Genomic DNA, 12,938 nt, shown 5'->3' on the forward strand with positions numbered 1-12,938 from the left:
TTTCATTCATACCCAGCCATGGCTGGATAACCACTGGGCCCCTTCCATCAGAGAGTTTGTGATTCTCAGATTTCTCAGGAAAGCAGGACTGGAAAGGCCTGAGCTGGGCAGGGAGACGTGGATGGAGATGGAAGGACCCCAGCCTCTCCCACCCTGCCCTCAGACCCTACCAGGGTCCTCCTTGAAGGAGCTTTCACAGCCTCAAGGCAGGTTGGGGGTGCGGTAGGGGTGCCTGCCTGCCCCTGCTAGCTGGAGAGGGGGCTGCAAACACAGGGAGGCTGGAAATCAATTTGAAGAAGAAAAAGTAAGAGCAGGACTTACCTCAAAACCAGGAATATGGTAGATGGCCGGCTAGGGGGAAAGCAGAGCGAGCTTTGGTCACGAGCTAGACACTCAAGGCCCCCTCACCATCCCTCCTGTCCTGCCAGGTGAACACATTTTCTTTCCATGTCTTTTAAGTTAATTTATTGTGTCCCCCATTCCCCCCGCCTGTAACCTCTAATCTGCTTTCTATCTCTGTGAATTTGCTATTTCTAGTTGTCTCTTGTAAGTGATGTCATACCATTTTTGTCCTCATGTGCCTTGCTTATTTCACCAAACATAATGTTTTCAAGGCTCTTCCATGGCACAGTCTATCCCAGAACTTCATTCTTTCTTATGGCTGAAGAGCATTTCATTGTGTGCATGAACCACATTTTGCAAACACATTTTCAACCACAAAACGACACTCGTAGACTATGTCAGGCATCAGGCATGGGCTGGGCTTTGCAGACGCTACTCCTTAGAGGCCCAAGGAGTCCTCAGGGGTGCCTGGGAGCCCAGGGGTTGGGGGCGGGTGAGCAAGGGGAAACCTGACTGACAGTATGCTGGGCCCCCCTCCAGCCCCTTCACCTGGGACAGCCCTCCTTCTATCCGGTCTACATGTTGGGGTTCATGTCATATAAAGAATAAGTTTGAAGATACAGCTCTAACACAAACCCGTTGTTTTGCAGCAGAGAAGTGACTGGCCCAGGGTCACACAGCTAGGTCACCGCAGAGCCAGCCCTAGTAACAGAGGACACCTCCCGCCCCCTAAAACACACACACACTGCAGTTAAGCTACTCCCTCTCCCACCAAGGTCCTCCTCCCAGGAAGCCCCTCAGGTTGAGGGCAGTGAGGAAGAAATTCAATGGCCAGAGGACTCAGGCACGCCAGCCCTGGCCAGATGCCAACATTCTACCCCAATATTAGGGAGTCTCCTGATTCAGGGTTCAGAAAGTGGGCCCACCCAGTCTCAGCAGGAGGGCTGGCTCCCTGGGGGCGTGCCATTCCAGGCTCCCCAAGGAGTGCCAGCCCCTGGTGGAGGAACAAGGATGGATCAGCAGCCCCCTGCCCACAATGGGGCCTCCCCCTCCCTCTGTGCCCCCCCACTCCTCACCACGGACTCCCCACCGGGGCCTCCTCCCAGGTAGACTGGCCTCACCTTCTCTCTCTGAATGAGCTCAAAGGAGGCCAGCAACTCTCCCGCCGGCTGGCTGCCCCTGATCAGCGGGAACCAGGCCAGCCGAGGCATTCGTTCCACACTCGGCTGACAGATGCAACGTCCGAGAAATTCGTCTGCACCCTAGACCAGGCGTGGAGAAAGAATAGTCTGTGTCCCCCAAAATCGGGGCGCCAGACGGCCTCTGGAGTCAGTGCTCTGCCCTCCCCGGCTGCCGGCCACTGTCACTAGGTTTGCATTCCCATCACGGTCAGGAAGGTCCCTCTGTCTGTCCCCCCTGCTTTAATTTAGTCAAGCACCAAGTCCCCTAGAGACGGGAGTGATAGCCTCACCACCTTCCTCTAATCCTTTCAGGAGTGAAGGCGTTTTGCCATTTCCAAGGTCTTTGTATCTCCTGTTTCATCTCATCTTTAAACTCCTTCACTTTCCAGATGGAGAAATTGATACCGCATTCATCAAATTAAATGAGTCTTGCTGAAATGTTTTCCACTTTTCATTCCTTTGCTTAAGCCCCCGCCTGGCTCCCCGCAGCCTAGAGGACAGTCACTCCCTGCGAGCTGCTCACCTCTGCTTCCCTGCCTCGCTCCCTCGCTGCGCAGCTCCCTGCTCCAGCCTGGCTGACTCTGCTGGCCTTGGCATGGGCCATTTCCCCACCAGTCCCGCCCTCTACCCTTCTCAGCCGCTGAGTAAGGAGCGCCCCTCACTCACAGACCTGCTCAAGCTCCCACTTCCCTCCGCCGCAGGCCCCGGGCATCCTGCTGGCCTGGGGCTTCGGCCCTGGGGTGCGCTTCCTCGAGGGCAGGGGCACGGGCAGAAGCTGGGTCTCACCAGATGGTGCCTTGCCCAAGGCCCTCATCCAGGGACAGCCAGAGCAGGGGCTGGGAGGTGTCCCTGCCTGCACTCACCCCACAGTGGGGGGCACCCCTAAGGGCCAGTCTGGAGTGGCCGCCAGCCCCCGCACAAACGCCCACACCAGTGAGTGACAGCCCAGCACGGATCCCGACACAGTGGACACCAGCCATAGCACTGGCAAGGGACCTCGAGGCCCCTCTGGACCGGATTGTCCCTGAAGGGTCTTGGAGAGGTCCTGGTGGGGGTGGATGCCTGAGAGAGGGTCAGGGCCGCCAGGACAGCAGGGAAGCCCTCGAGGAGCTGGGAGCACTGGTTATTTGCCCACAGGTACAGACTTGTTTAAAAGTGTTGACGATGAAGACGAGCACATACCCCCTGCTCACCCCCAGGCCTCTGCAGCCCAGACACCCCGAAGGGGCCGTGGCCCCCTCAGTCTGGGAGCAGCCCTGCAGCCAGCACTCGCCCCAGCTCCTTCTGCTTCGTTTCCCCGGCCCAGCTCCCTCCCAGTTCTCCCACCTCCCTGCCTCCCTTCTGCCCCAAAGGTGCCCTTTGCCCTCCTCTTCTCCAGACAGACCCAAATAGACTCTTCCTCAGTTGCTCGTTCCTCCGACAGCACTGGCTTTTCCTTCCGGGGGAGTAACTCCCGGTTGGCCTCCCCAGCCCAGGCTCTTGAAGACACCTGGCAGTCAGTCCTGGCAACTCTCTCCGGAAAGCATCTTCCAAACCCTGCCCTCCCCTCCCCTGTCATCCCCATGCAGCCCACAACACAGACCACTTGCCCAGCAGCTGACACAGTTGTCCTCTTCAGTAGCATCCCACTTCCTCTTTTGAAAATGTTGCTCTTCACCCAGCCACTCCCCTGCTCCTCCAGCCTCACCTCCCATCTCCTCCTTCCCAGCCCGCCCTTTGCTGGAATGCACCTCTCCCTCCTCCGACCACACCAACCCCAGGTTTCCCCCAGGACCTGGGTCTTCCCATAGCCTTCCCTGACATCCCGACCGACGGCAATCTCTCCCTTCTGGGAACCTTCTAGAGCAGCCCTGTCCAGTGCAGAAACCCCTGGCTACTGTTTCTAGTTACATTTAAATTTTAGTGAATTAGAACTAAATAAAATGTAAAATTCAGTTTCTCAGCTATACTAGGTACATTTCAAGCACCCAGGAGCCACACATGGCTAATGGCTTCCACTTCGGACAGAGCAACTACAGAACATTTCCACCATCACAGGAAGTTCTGCTGGACAGCTCCATGGAGGGGGCCCGGGGGACACACGGGGACACACCGTCTCAAGTATAGGACTCTCTGCTCTGTGGGCGAGTCCTGGCTCCCACCCAGACTGGGAGCCCCAAGCGAGGGGCCACTCCACCCAGTAACGCTGGTGCTCGGTAAATGTTTATGGATTGAACACAGCTCTCTGAAAGGGGAGAAAACTGGTCCAAGACCTTCTTGGCAAGTTAGAGGCAGAGAAAGCCCAGGCCCTCCTGACACCCAGCCAAGGGCCCTTTCTAGATCTGTCCCCTCTCCGCTGTGCTTAGTTAGCAGTGCCTGCCATGGGGCGCCGCACATGTGCTAGCAATCCAGTTCCAATTACTCTAAACTAGTTTTTAATGACGGTGTAGGCTGTGGGGGTCAGGAGAGAGGCCATCAGTCCCAGCCAGGGAGAACGCCCACCAGCTTGGGGAGCCAAGAGTCCACCAACCCATTCCTCACGGCGCCATCTCTCCCGCGGCCCCTGGAGGGGGTGGACACTGCGGGGTGAGGCTGGGCAGGCGGGGCTGACTCACGTAGGTGTCGTGGTCGTACAGTTCCACCACGATGCTGGGTGGTTGCTCGGCAATTCTGGCCGGTTCGCCAAAGATCTCAATCTCGTAGAAAATGAGCGTCTGGTCCCAGGTAGGGTTGAGGGTGTTTTTCACCACCACCGTCTTCTGGCTCTGGTGCAGGAAGGAGACGATGGCGTAGGGGTCTGTGTGGGCCGGGCAGCAGGGGAGGGAGACAGGACAGCAGGACCGTGAGAATCGCCAGCTCGGGGGTCGTGTGGGAGCACAAGGCTAGAGCGGGGCTGTGGCTGCCGCTCCGCTGCAATACACGTCAGGCTGGAGCCCCTTCCCCCGGGGGTCTCCCCCTGCCAGGCCAGCTGGTGAGCAGCCTGGGTGCAGGCAACTGGGCACGAGACCCAGAGGACCCCCTTTCGATGCTCCTTCTTGGGCTGGCCGACGGAGGCAGGGCCAGCAGGAGGAGGTGAGCACCTGTATGGTCCGTTCATTTATTCATTCATTTATCCAACAAGCATTTATTGAGTGACTTCTGCATGCCAGGCTAGGGGCTAGGTACCAGGGACTGAAAATGCGACTGGAGCAAAACCCTACCCACACAAGAAAATATAAGGGACAGTTTTGATCGGTGCTTTGAAGATCAGCTCCGGTGGCTGTGGGGTGTGTCACAGAGGGAGCTGCCCTCCTGGAGGAAGGGCAATTAGCATAGCGATGTTGGCCTTCATGAGCTCTGGGATGCAACCAGACCGACGTGGTTAGATCTGCACTTCAACAAGCTCGCTCTGGCTGCCATGTGGACGACAGACTAGAGCGTGGTGGGAGACGGGTTAGGAGGCTACTGCAACAGTCCAGGCGGAGATGGTGGGGCTTAGATGGGCATGTGGCGCTAGAAAGGAGCAGGACTCAAGAGATGTTGATGCTGGGTGGGGTGAGAAGAACCCGAAGGCCTCCACAGCTCCCTGTGGCCCCCAAATTCCTTCCCAACTTGACAGCTCCAGCCACCTCTGCCCATCCCCAGAGGCACGCTGGTGTCACTAAAGCAGATTCCAGGGCAGTGGTTCTCAGAGGCAAGCAGGCACCAGAATCCCCTGGACGGCTTACACAGATCTCCGGGCCCCATCCCTAGATTTTCTGATTTAGTAGGTATAACCGGGGACCCAGACCTCGTATCTCTAGCAAGTTCCCAGGTGATGCTGATGCTCCTGGTCCAGGGCCACACTTTGAGAACCACTGCATGAGAAAGTCCTTTGGGACCAAGTGCATGTAATTCGGGAGAGGAACAGAGGGCTTGGAAGCCACCTTCACCCATTTGGACATCAGCTTGGGAACAGGGTCTGGTTTGTTGCCATTTGGGAAGATTCAAAGTGCCAGATGCTGAGGGAAAGTCTGAGCCCCACGATCCAGCCCCAGCACTGCCACTAACTCCCCAGTGACCTCCGGAGGGCCTTAGTGGCCTTGGGGGTGTTGGCCTTTTTCTTTTAACCTCAGAAGGGGGCTGAGACATCCAAATGCCAACCTGGGCCAGGATGAGGAGACTGTTCTTCCATGCAAAGGGGAGGGACGCAGGACAGGCTCCCCGGCCACAAGGAGACCACATGACACACACTGGCCACTGCATAGGAGGGGGCAAAGGGTGACCTACAAGAGGTGGGCAGGTTGGGGTGGGTGGAGGGGGGACTACCTTCGGAGTGCAAGACTGTGGCTTTCATGCAAGGGACTAGTTTTAAGGAGGAAAGGGACCCAAGCTAGGGGAAAAAGCTAAGAATCCCCTCTGGCTCCCCTCTGGGGACCACCTGATCAGCCTTTGGGTCAATCATGGAGGACTTCCTGCAGGAAACTGGTTTTGAACCTGATTCTGGGAGTAGTAGAGGACAATGGGAAACCTTGGCGGGAAAAGGGGGCAGGGAGAAGCGCCCAGCACGTTTCGTGCCCCCCCTCCACCTGGTGGGAGCCTCCTTGGCATGGAGGACCCCTTTCCACACACCAGCCCTGGCAGGGTGAGCCCCAAGCCCTTTCCCTCCCGACCCCTGGCAGGACCCAGCGGCGTCTGTGCATTTAATGAAACCGTCTGGCCGTGATACCATCAGGTTGCAGAGAACCTCTCCCCGGTTCCAGTAAGGGAAAGGGGGCGTTCCCATAAATAAAACCATATTAGAGAGGCAGCGAGAAAGCCCCTTTTGTTCCCACCCCCCGTGCTTCCCAACGCTTTATTTTTATAAGCGTGCAGGCCCCAAACCGGCCGCGTTTACACAAAGATCACAATTGCACATTGTAGCGGCTGTGCACGCTGTATTGGTGTTGGCAGCACCCCCCACACCGGCCCCCCGAGCAGTCCCAACTGCTTCCAGCAGCCCCAGCGGCTCGGGCAATGAGCTCAGCACTGGGGAGGAGGGGGCTTTCAAACAAAACTCACCCAGACCCACACACACACCCCGCCTGCCCCTGGGAGGGAAAAACACACAACAAAGGCATTGTAAAGAGCAGGCTTGCAGGCCCGGGGCCTCAGACACTGGGCTACTGTGTGTGCGGGGCTCGCCTCTCCCCACACAGGGCCCGGCCCTTCCAACAAAAAAGAAACAGGGGGGAGGGCGGGTGTTGCCAAAGCAAGGTGGTCAGATGGAGGAAATACAGACAGACTCACAGACACATCCCTCTTCCAGGAAAGCCAAGAGGCGCAAGAGGCAGATTCCCAAGGAGAGGTGGAGGGGAAGGCCAGGCCCAGCCCAGTGTGCTCCCCAGGGCCACCCCCGTGCCAGAAGCGGGCAGCATCTGCCCTCGGTCCTGGAAGGCCCTACGAGGCACCCCTCACGGGTCACTCTGAGCTCGGGCAGAAGCAGCTTTGGATCCAGGAGGGCTACAGGCTGTCTGGGTGGCTCCAGCAGGAGCACACAGTGAATCTACTGGACTCCGTTGCCATGAGAGAACGGAGCACTGGTCACCAAGCCCCCGGAAGATGAATATTTTGCTGGACCCAGAGCCCTGCACCCAACTGGGCTCTGCTCCCTGAGAAGACACCCCCTTCCGGAAGCTCCAGGGAGGACTTTCCTCACAGGCCTTCCCACCCACCAGCTCAGGTCGGCTGGAATGGGGGACAGGGCAGGCGTGTCATCCTCACTTGTCAGAAGAGGGAGTTTTGCCCCAGAAAAACTAAGTGACCACTCCAAGTGCCCATGTCACCAGGACCAGACCCCCTAGTGCTCCCTCCACCGTGCCTTGCTCATAGGAAAAGGGCCACAAAAAGAGGGGGGAGTAGATCACTCATAAGGAAGGTAGTGCCGATCAAAACTATAACACAGCTAGAGTTTTCCTATAAAATTAAGAAAAATTGCTTGAAATTATAAAACCCAGTGTTGGCAAATATTTGGTGAAATATGTACTCTCCTTTATGGCTGGGAGTAATTCAGCGACCCTTCGAGAAAGTAATTGGGTCATCTGCCCTGACAACCATAAAAATGGTTGTGCCCTTTTCCCCCATATTCCTGGGAATTTTCCAAATTAACCAGAAAGCTATAAGTACAAAGCTATTCACTGTGGCATCATTATAACACATTATTCATTCAATCGACATTTATCATTTGACGAGCACAAGCAGGCAAGCACATACCTAAGAGCTCAAAGAAGAATGAGATGCCATGCAGGCTCTTAGGATTACAGGTTGGAAATGGTAACGAAAACATAATTCTCATACAAGGTGATTTGCAACTTGATAGTGGAATGTACAGTGGCCTGGGGGTGGGAGGTGCTCAACCGGGACTGGTAGCATCGAGTCAGGTTCCCAAAGGAGGTCACTCTTCACCCGAGCCTCGAGAATGAGGAGACGGCCCCCAAAGACAAGAAAAGGGGGTGTTCCAGGCAGCCAGCCCAACCCAGGCAAAGGCACACAGGAGCATGGACACCTGGGAATCAGCAAGTGGCTGGTCTGGCTGCAGAGACAGGAGGCCCCAGGACAGTGGGGATCAAGGAAGGGGTGGCGGGCAGATCAGAAACGGTCCTGCACTCACACTGAGCCATCTGGACTGAATCCTGTAGATCGGTGTTTCCCAAAACGTGTCCAAGACCTGAGTTCTCCGGGGAGCTAACGAGCATTTAAAGAGGTTAAAAAGGCTTCTTTACTCCGCAGTCCCAGAGCCTCTCCTGCGCCATTGTGCCTTGTAAATCTCTGAGTGTGCAGGGCTCCCCAGTCCCTCTTACTCAGAAACCCTTTTCACGTGGAGCATTTCACAAGGCTCCAATGCCCTTTGGAAAACACCTCCTTAAGCTCATCAGGCGGATTACACCAACCGGAACCAACCTTCACAAAAGGCTGTTAGGAAAGAGGGGGCCGTGACTGGGTTCTGGACCTGGAAAGCTCAGTGAGCAAGAGTTTCCCCAGTACCACCCAGGACAGAGTGTGGATCTGGCGGGAAACTAAAGCAGGGATCGCTACAGAGGTGACCCCAGCTGGGAGGCAGCTAAGGTCCATCCAACGTCACCTTGGCCTGGCCTGACTCAGGACAACCCGTTGCAGCATGGTTCCAGGAGCCACGTGGCCAGCCAAGAGGGCACCGGACCTTCTGCTTTCTTGAAAGATGTCCCTCCCCTAACCCTACCCCCATGCCAGGAAATTAATAAATTGGCATCTGGTCTACCAGCCATCTCTCATTTGCTTGGGCAGCCAAGTCAGGACCCCTGAGCCCAGTGACCTGTGAGACCTGCAAAGACGAGTTTCTGGACATGCACCACCCCCCAAGCAGAGGGCCATTCTCTGGAGTTTGGGGACCTCATGCTGGTGCTGCCCCAGGGTCCCCTGTCTGGGTGGCAGCCAAGAAAGCAGCTTCAGCTATGGCTCCCCCAAAGCACAACAACAGTTCTCTGTGGGGGGCACGGGCATAGCATAATCCCTTGGGGAACAATTTGGCAAGGCAAATTCTCGGCTCCCCCTGAGAAACAACAAAGGGGCTGCTTTGGAGAGACACAACGTTATCCATTTCAGACTGAAGTGGTGGGCAGGAGACAGGTACAGTGTCGAGGACTGGTGATCTCTAAGTCTTCTAGAGCCCTCTCTTTTCAGTTCAAGGTAAATCCAGTAAAGACAGGCTCACAAAGCAGTGGCAACCCCGTCACATTATCAGATAGAAGTCATTTGAACTAAGCATTATTTCACATTTTTTCTGCCTGATTTATCACACCAGCCATACACATTCATAAATGCACACGCACACACCCGCATACACCCTCCCATAGGTCCACAGAACTGGAGCTGGCCATCCACAAACATCCAAACCCCACCGAGGTGCAGAACTCACGGCACACTCTCCACCAACGGCGAGCACGCTTCCCCTCTACCATGTCCTATTTTATTTGACAAGTGTTTCCTGGGCAACCTCTCCATGGTCCCCCAAACCCTCAGCCAACGTTGCTTGGGCCACGTGGGAGAAGGAGCAGACATGGCCCCAGCCCCCCGGCAGCCCCAAGGCCCGCCCTGCAGGGGACAAGCAGAGAGCACAGCAATGGCCGTGTGGAGCCAAGGCCTACAGCAGCGGAGCTGGGGAAGGCCCGCAGCACAGGTCAGAGGCTCGAGCGGGGCCCTCTCGGCCCCAGACACCCTGGCAGGCAGCTGGAAGGTGCTAGACCCTCCCCTGGCCCCAGACGCTGCAGATTCACACATGAGTTTCCTCAGAGAAACGCCAGCCGGTGGCCGGGCACAGCCACCAGCCGCCAGCAGCCCTGAGGTCAGTTCCAGGGGAGGAATTGCTTTGGTTTAGGGTTTGGGAGTGAAAATAAACACTCTGGGTTTTATAGGTTCACTCATGTTGGCTGCTGTTTTCCTTTCCAGCAGCTGCTCAATCGGGCCTTTCATTCCGAAGCCAGTGGCCTCTGAGGAAGCCCTGGGCAGTGCCCTCAAAGCTCAAGGGAGGTTTGCTTGGGGGAGGGGACGGGGCCAGGGTGGAAAGTGTTTTGTCTCCCACAGGCCGGTGCCAGGCTGACCCTGCCACCGCAGTCCCCAGAGGTGAGCACTGACCCCCGGAGCCGGTCCTTGGAGGAGTTCCCTCCCCACCCAGCCCTCCAAGGACAGGGGGGCCTCCCACCCAGCTCCCACCTCACCACCCGCCCCTACCCAAACCCACAGCCTGCACAGTCACCTCTCACATCCTCCCTGGAAGGGAGAGGACTGAGATTGGAAACTAGTCATTTCTTTTTTCTCAGGGTAAGTTCTAAGTGTCAGAAAGTCTCCTGGCAAAGTTTCCCAGGAAATTGCAGAGGCAGAGCGCTATCCCTGACCTGCCAATTCCTACATGTCGGTTTTGCACACGCTTCACAGAGTGTATCCTCAAGACCCCGGCCCCAAAACTTTAAAGGGAAATCCCTCCACCCACCCTGCATCTGGGGTCACTGACTGAGGTGCAGAGCAAAGTGGGGGGACTATAGCTGTTTAGGAGTAAGTAATGGAGGGGTCCCCCCACATTGGGGTGGTGACCCAGCAGGGAAGGAGAACAGGTGTTCCAGCCAGTCTGTGAATGAAAAGTCATTCTCACAGGATATCTCACTTCTACTGAACTAAATAGCATCATTTGGAGAATGACAGCCTTGGGTTCAGTTGCAGCTCTGTTACCTCTCAGCTGTTTTAGCTCCAAGAATTGGATAAATCTGAGTCTCAGTTTCTTCATCTGTAAAATGGGGATGTTAAATACCTGTTTCATAGAGCAGTTGTAAGGATTACATGAAATGATGTCAGCAAAGTGCCTGGGCACATAGTGAGCATTTGATAAATGTTAAGTCTTAGGATATCAAGCGCCACAGGCTCAAAGGCAAGACAAGGCCCCTTCCTGGAGAAGCTCATGGTCAGAGTGGGAGAATGTGGCAGAAATAGATCAACAATGATCCCATGTGTGAGTTCTAGAGAGGTGCAGGCCAAGTGCTGAGGAAAGCAAAGGAAGAAGCAACCAGCTCAGCTCAAGCAAAGGTCAGTCGTCTATGCTGGGTTGTGAAGGATGAGTAGGAGTTCGCTGGGTTAAAAATAGGGATGGAATGCATTCTAGGCAGAGGAAACATGGTGTGCTAAGGCCAGGTACAGGGAAGAGGTTGACAAACATGGACGACAGTTGCTGGGGCCAGAGCTAGCAGATAGAGGGGAGTTAACGAAAGTCGAACAGAGTGAGGTCCGCAGGGGTCAGATCTCAAAGGACCTGCTCTGCCAGGCTGAAGAGCTGGGGATTCATCTGTCAGGGCCTATATTTGAAACCAGGCAGTGACGTGACCAGAACTGTCCGGGGTAGTGCGGAAGGTGGCAGGGGGGCCGGGAACAACCACAGTGGTCCAGACGAAAGGGGCAAGGCCAGCATGGGAGGGCGGCCATGAGACTGAAGAGGAGGGAGCACACCTGAGAGAGACTGAGGAATCACAGAACAGGAACAGGGTGGCTGATGGTTTCCACCCTGGATAAGGGACAGATGCTGATGACAGGACCAAGGAAGGAAACGCAGGGGAATGGACCTGGGAAGGGGCAGGCTCATGAGGAGCTTAGTTCAGACAGGATGAGCCGAGATGTCTCTGAGACATCGGTGGCGGACATAGAGACAGGGCGGAAGGCCTGGAAGTTTCCCCCATGAGCCAGGAACATGCGGGGAACCCCAGTGCACAGAGAGGGGACACGGAAAGGACCCTTGGGGACATCAGGCTTAGAGGGCAATGAAGCATCTGATAGGAACAGTCGAGAAAGAGGAGGCTGCAGGAGACCCAGTAGCCCGTGGTGCCCTCAGAGCCAAGGCCAGAGGGGCTTCAGGAAGGAGGACACAGTCAGCAAAGCCAAACCCTGCCGAGGAGTCAGCAGGCCACGGATGGAGGCTGCAGCGCTTCAGGAGGCCACCATGCCCCTGGCCACGGCAGCCAACCTCCATGCACCCAGCAGACAGCAGCACCCACCCGCAAAGAGGAAGCCCGGACAGTGATCCCTGCCGTCAAAGGCCTGACATCTCAGTTCCTGCTTTCAGGCCACGGTCGCTGGTCTCACTCCCTTCTCCCCCACCTACCAGAAAAAGAGTCCTTGTCCATCGCAGGCAGGTCCCGGGCCTGGTACATGTAGCAGCGTAGATGGTATCGGTTCCCGTCTTCACCAAGGAAGATAAAGAGATGCTGGAGTGAGGGGTGGGGTGGCTGAGAGCTGGGGCTAGAGGGAACAGTGGTCTGTCCCCAGTAAGGGCAGTGGAAAGAGGGGTGGGACCATAGCAGCTGCCAATGTCAATACGCCAGGAGTGGTCCTCTCACGGGGTCAGGAAAATGGACCATCACCCAAAGGTGGACACCCGGGCGAAGTGTCCCTGTGCCTGACTAGAGCTCATGGGGGTGAGGAGGGGAGGAGGTCAGAGGAGAAAAGGGCCAAATAGATGATGGTGGCAGCCAGAACACACAGGGCCTCAAATGCTGCTTTCAGGTTCAAGTTGATACACACGCGCACACGCACGCACACACACACACACACACACACACACACATCCCCAAAGCCACTGACCCACCCCAAAAACACAGACTTAGCTATCCACAGCCCCCATATACAAACCTGACCATATAACCCCCCACACACACAAATGTAAGGTTACACATCCACATGATGTATAGATACCACCAAGCATTACTCACAGTCGAAGATGCAGGAAATAGTGGGCCTGTTCACACCAAAGCTCAACGTGGACACAGACATGGAATCTTCACTCCTGTCATCCATCACACCGCCCTGGAGATAGAAAGCTGGTCAGGGTACACACTGACCCCAGAGCCAGGGGGTGACGGGAAGACTGGCCCAGGGAGACAGGTCCCCTTGGGAAACCTCTAGGCCACGCTCCTCAGCTGCCAA

General features: G+C 56.2%; 1 protein-coding gene across 26 annotated transcripts in view; it reads right to left on the bottom strand.

Moving 5' to 3' along the window:
* The window catches only part of DYSF (dysferlin), a 227,828-nt gene that overhangs the window by 87,633 nt on the left and 127,257 nt on the right, over positions 1 to 12,938 (bottom strand). For all 26 annotated transcript variants that reach the window (XM_037807433.1, XM_037807457.1, XM_037807450.1 and 23 more), the window contains 5 exons: positions 12,725 to 12,818; positions 12,118 to 12,195; positions 4,118 to 4,299; positions 1,464 to 1,604; positions 322 to 351 (listed from right to left, as the gene is read on the bottom strand). In XM_037807433.1, coding sequence (XP_037663361.1) covers positions 322 to 351; positions 1,464 to 1,604; positions 4,118 to 4,299; positions 12,118 to 12,195; positions 12,725 to 12,818 — 525 coding nt within the window. The remainder of the gene's footprint in view (positions 1 to 321; positions 352 to 1,463; positions 1,605 to 4,117; positions 4,300 to 12,117; positions 12,196 to 12,724; positions 12,819 to 12,938) is intronic.

This window comes from Choloepus didactylus, chromosome 17, assembly GCF_015220235.1.
Source record: "Choloepus didactylus isolate mChoDid1 chromosome 17, mChoDid1.pri, whole genome shotgun sequence".
NCBI classification, from domain to species: domain Eukaryota; kingdom Metazoa; phylum Chordata; class Mammalia; order Pilosa; family Megalonychidae; genus Choloepus; species Choloepus didactylus.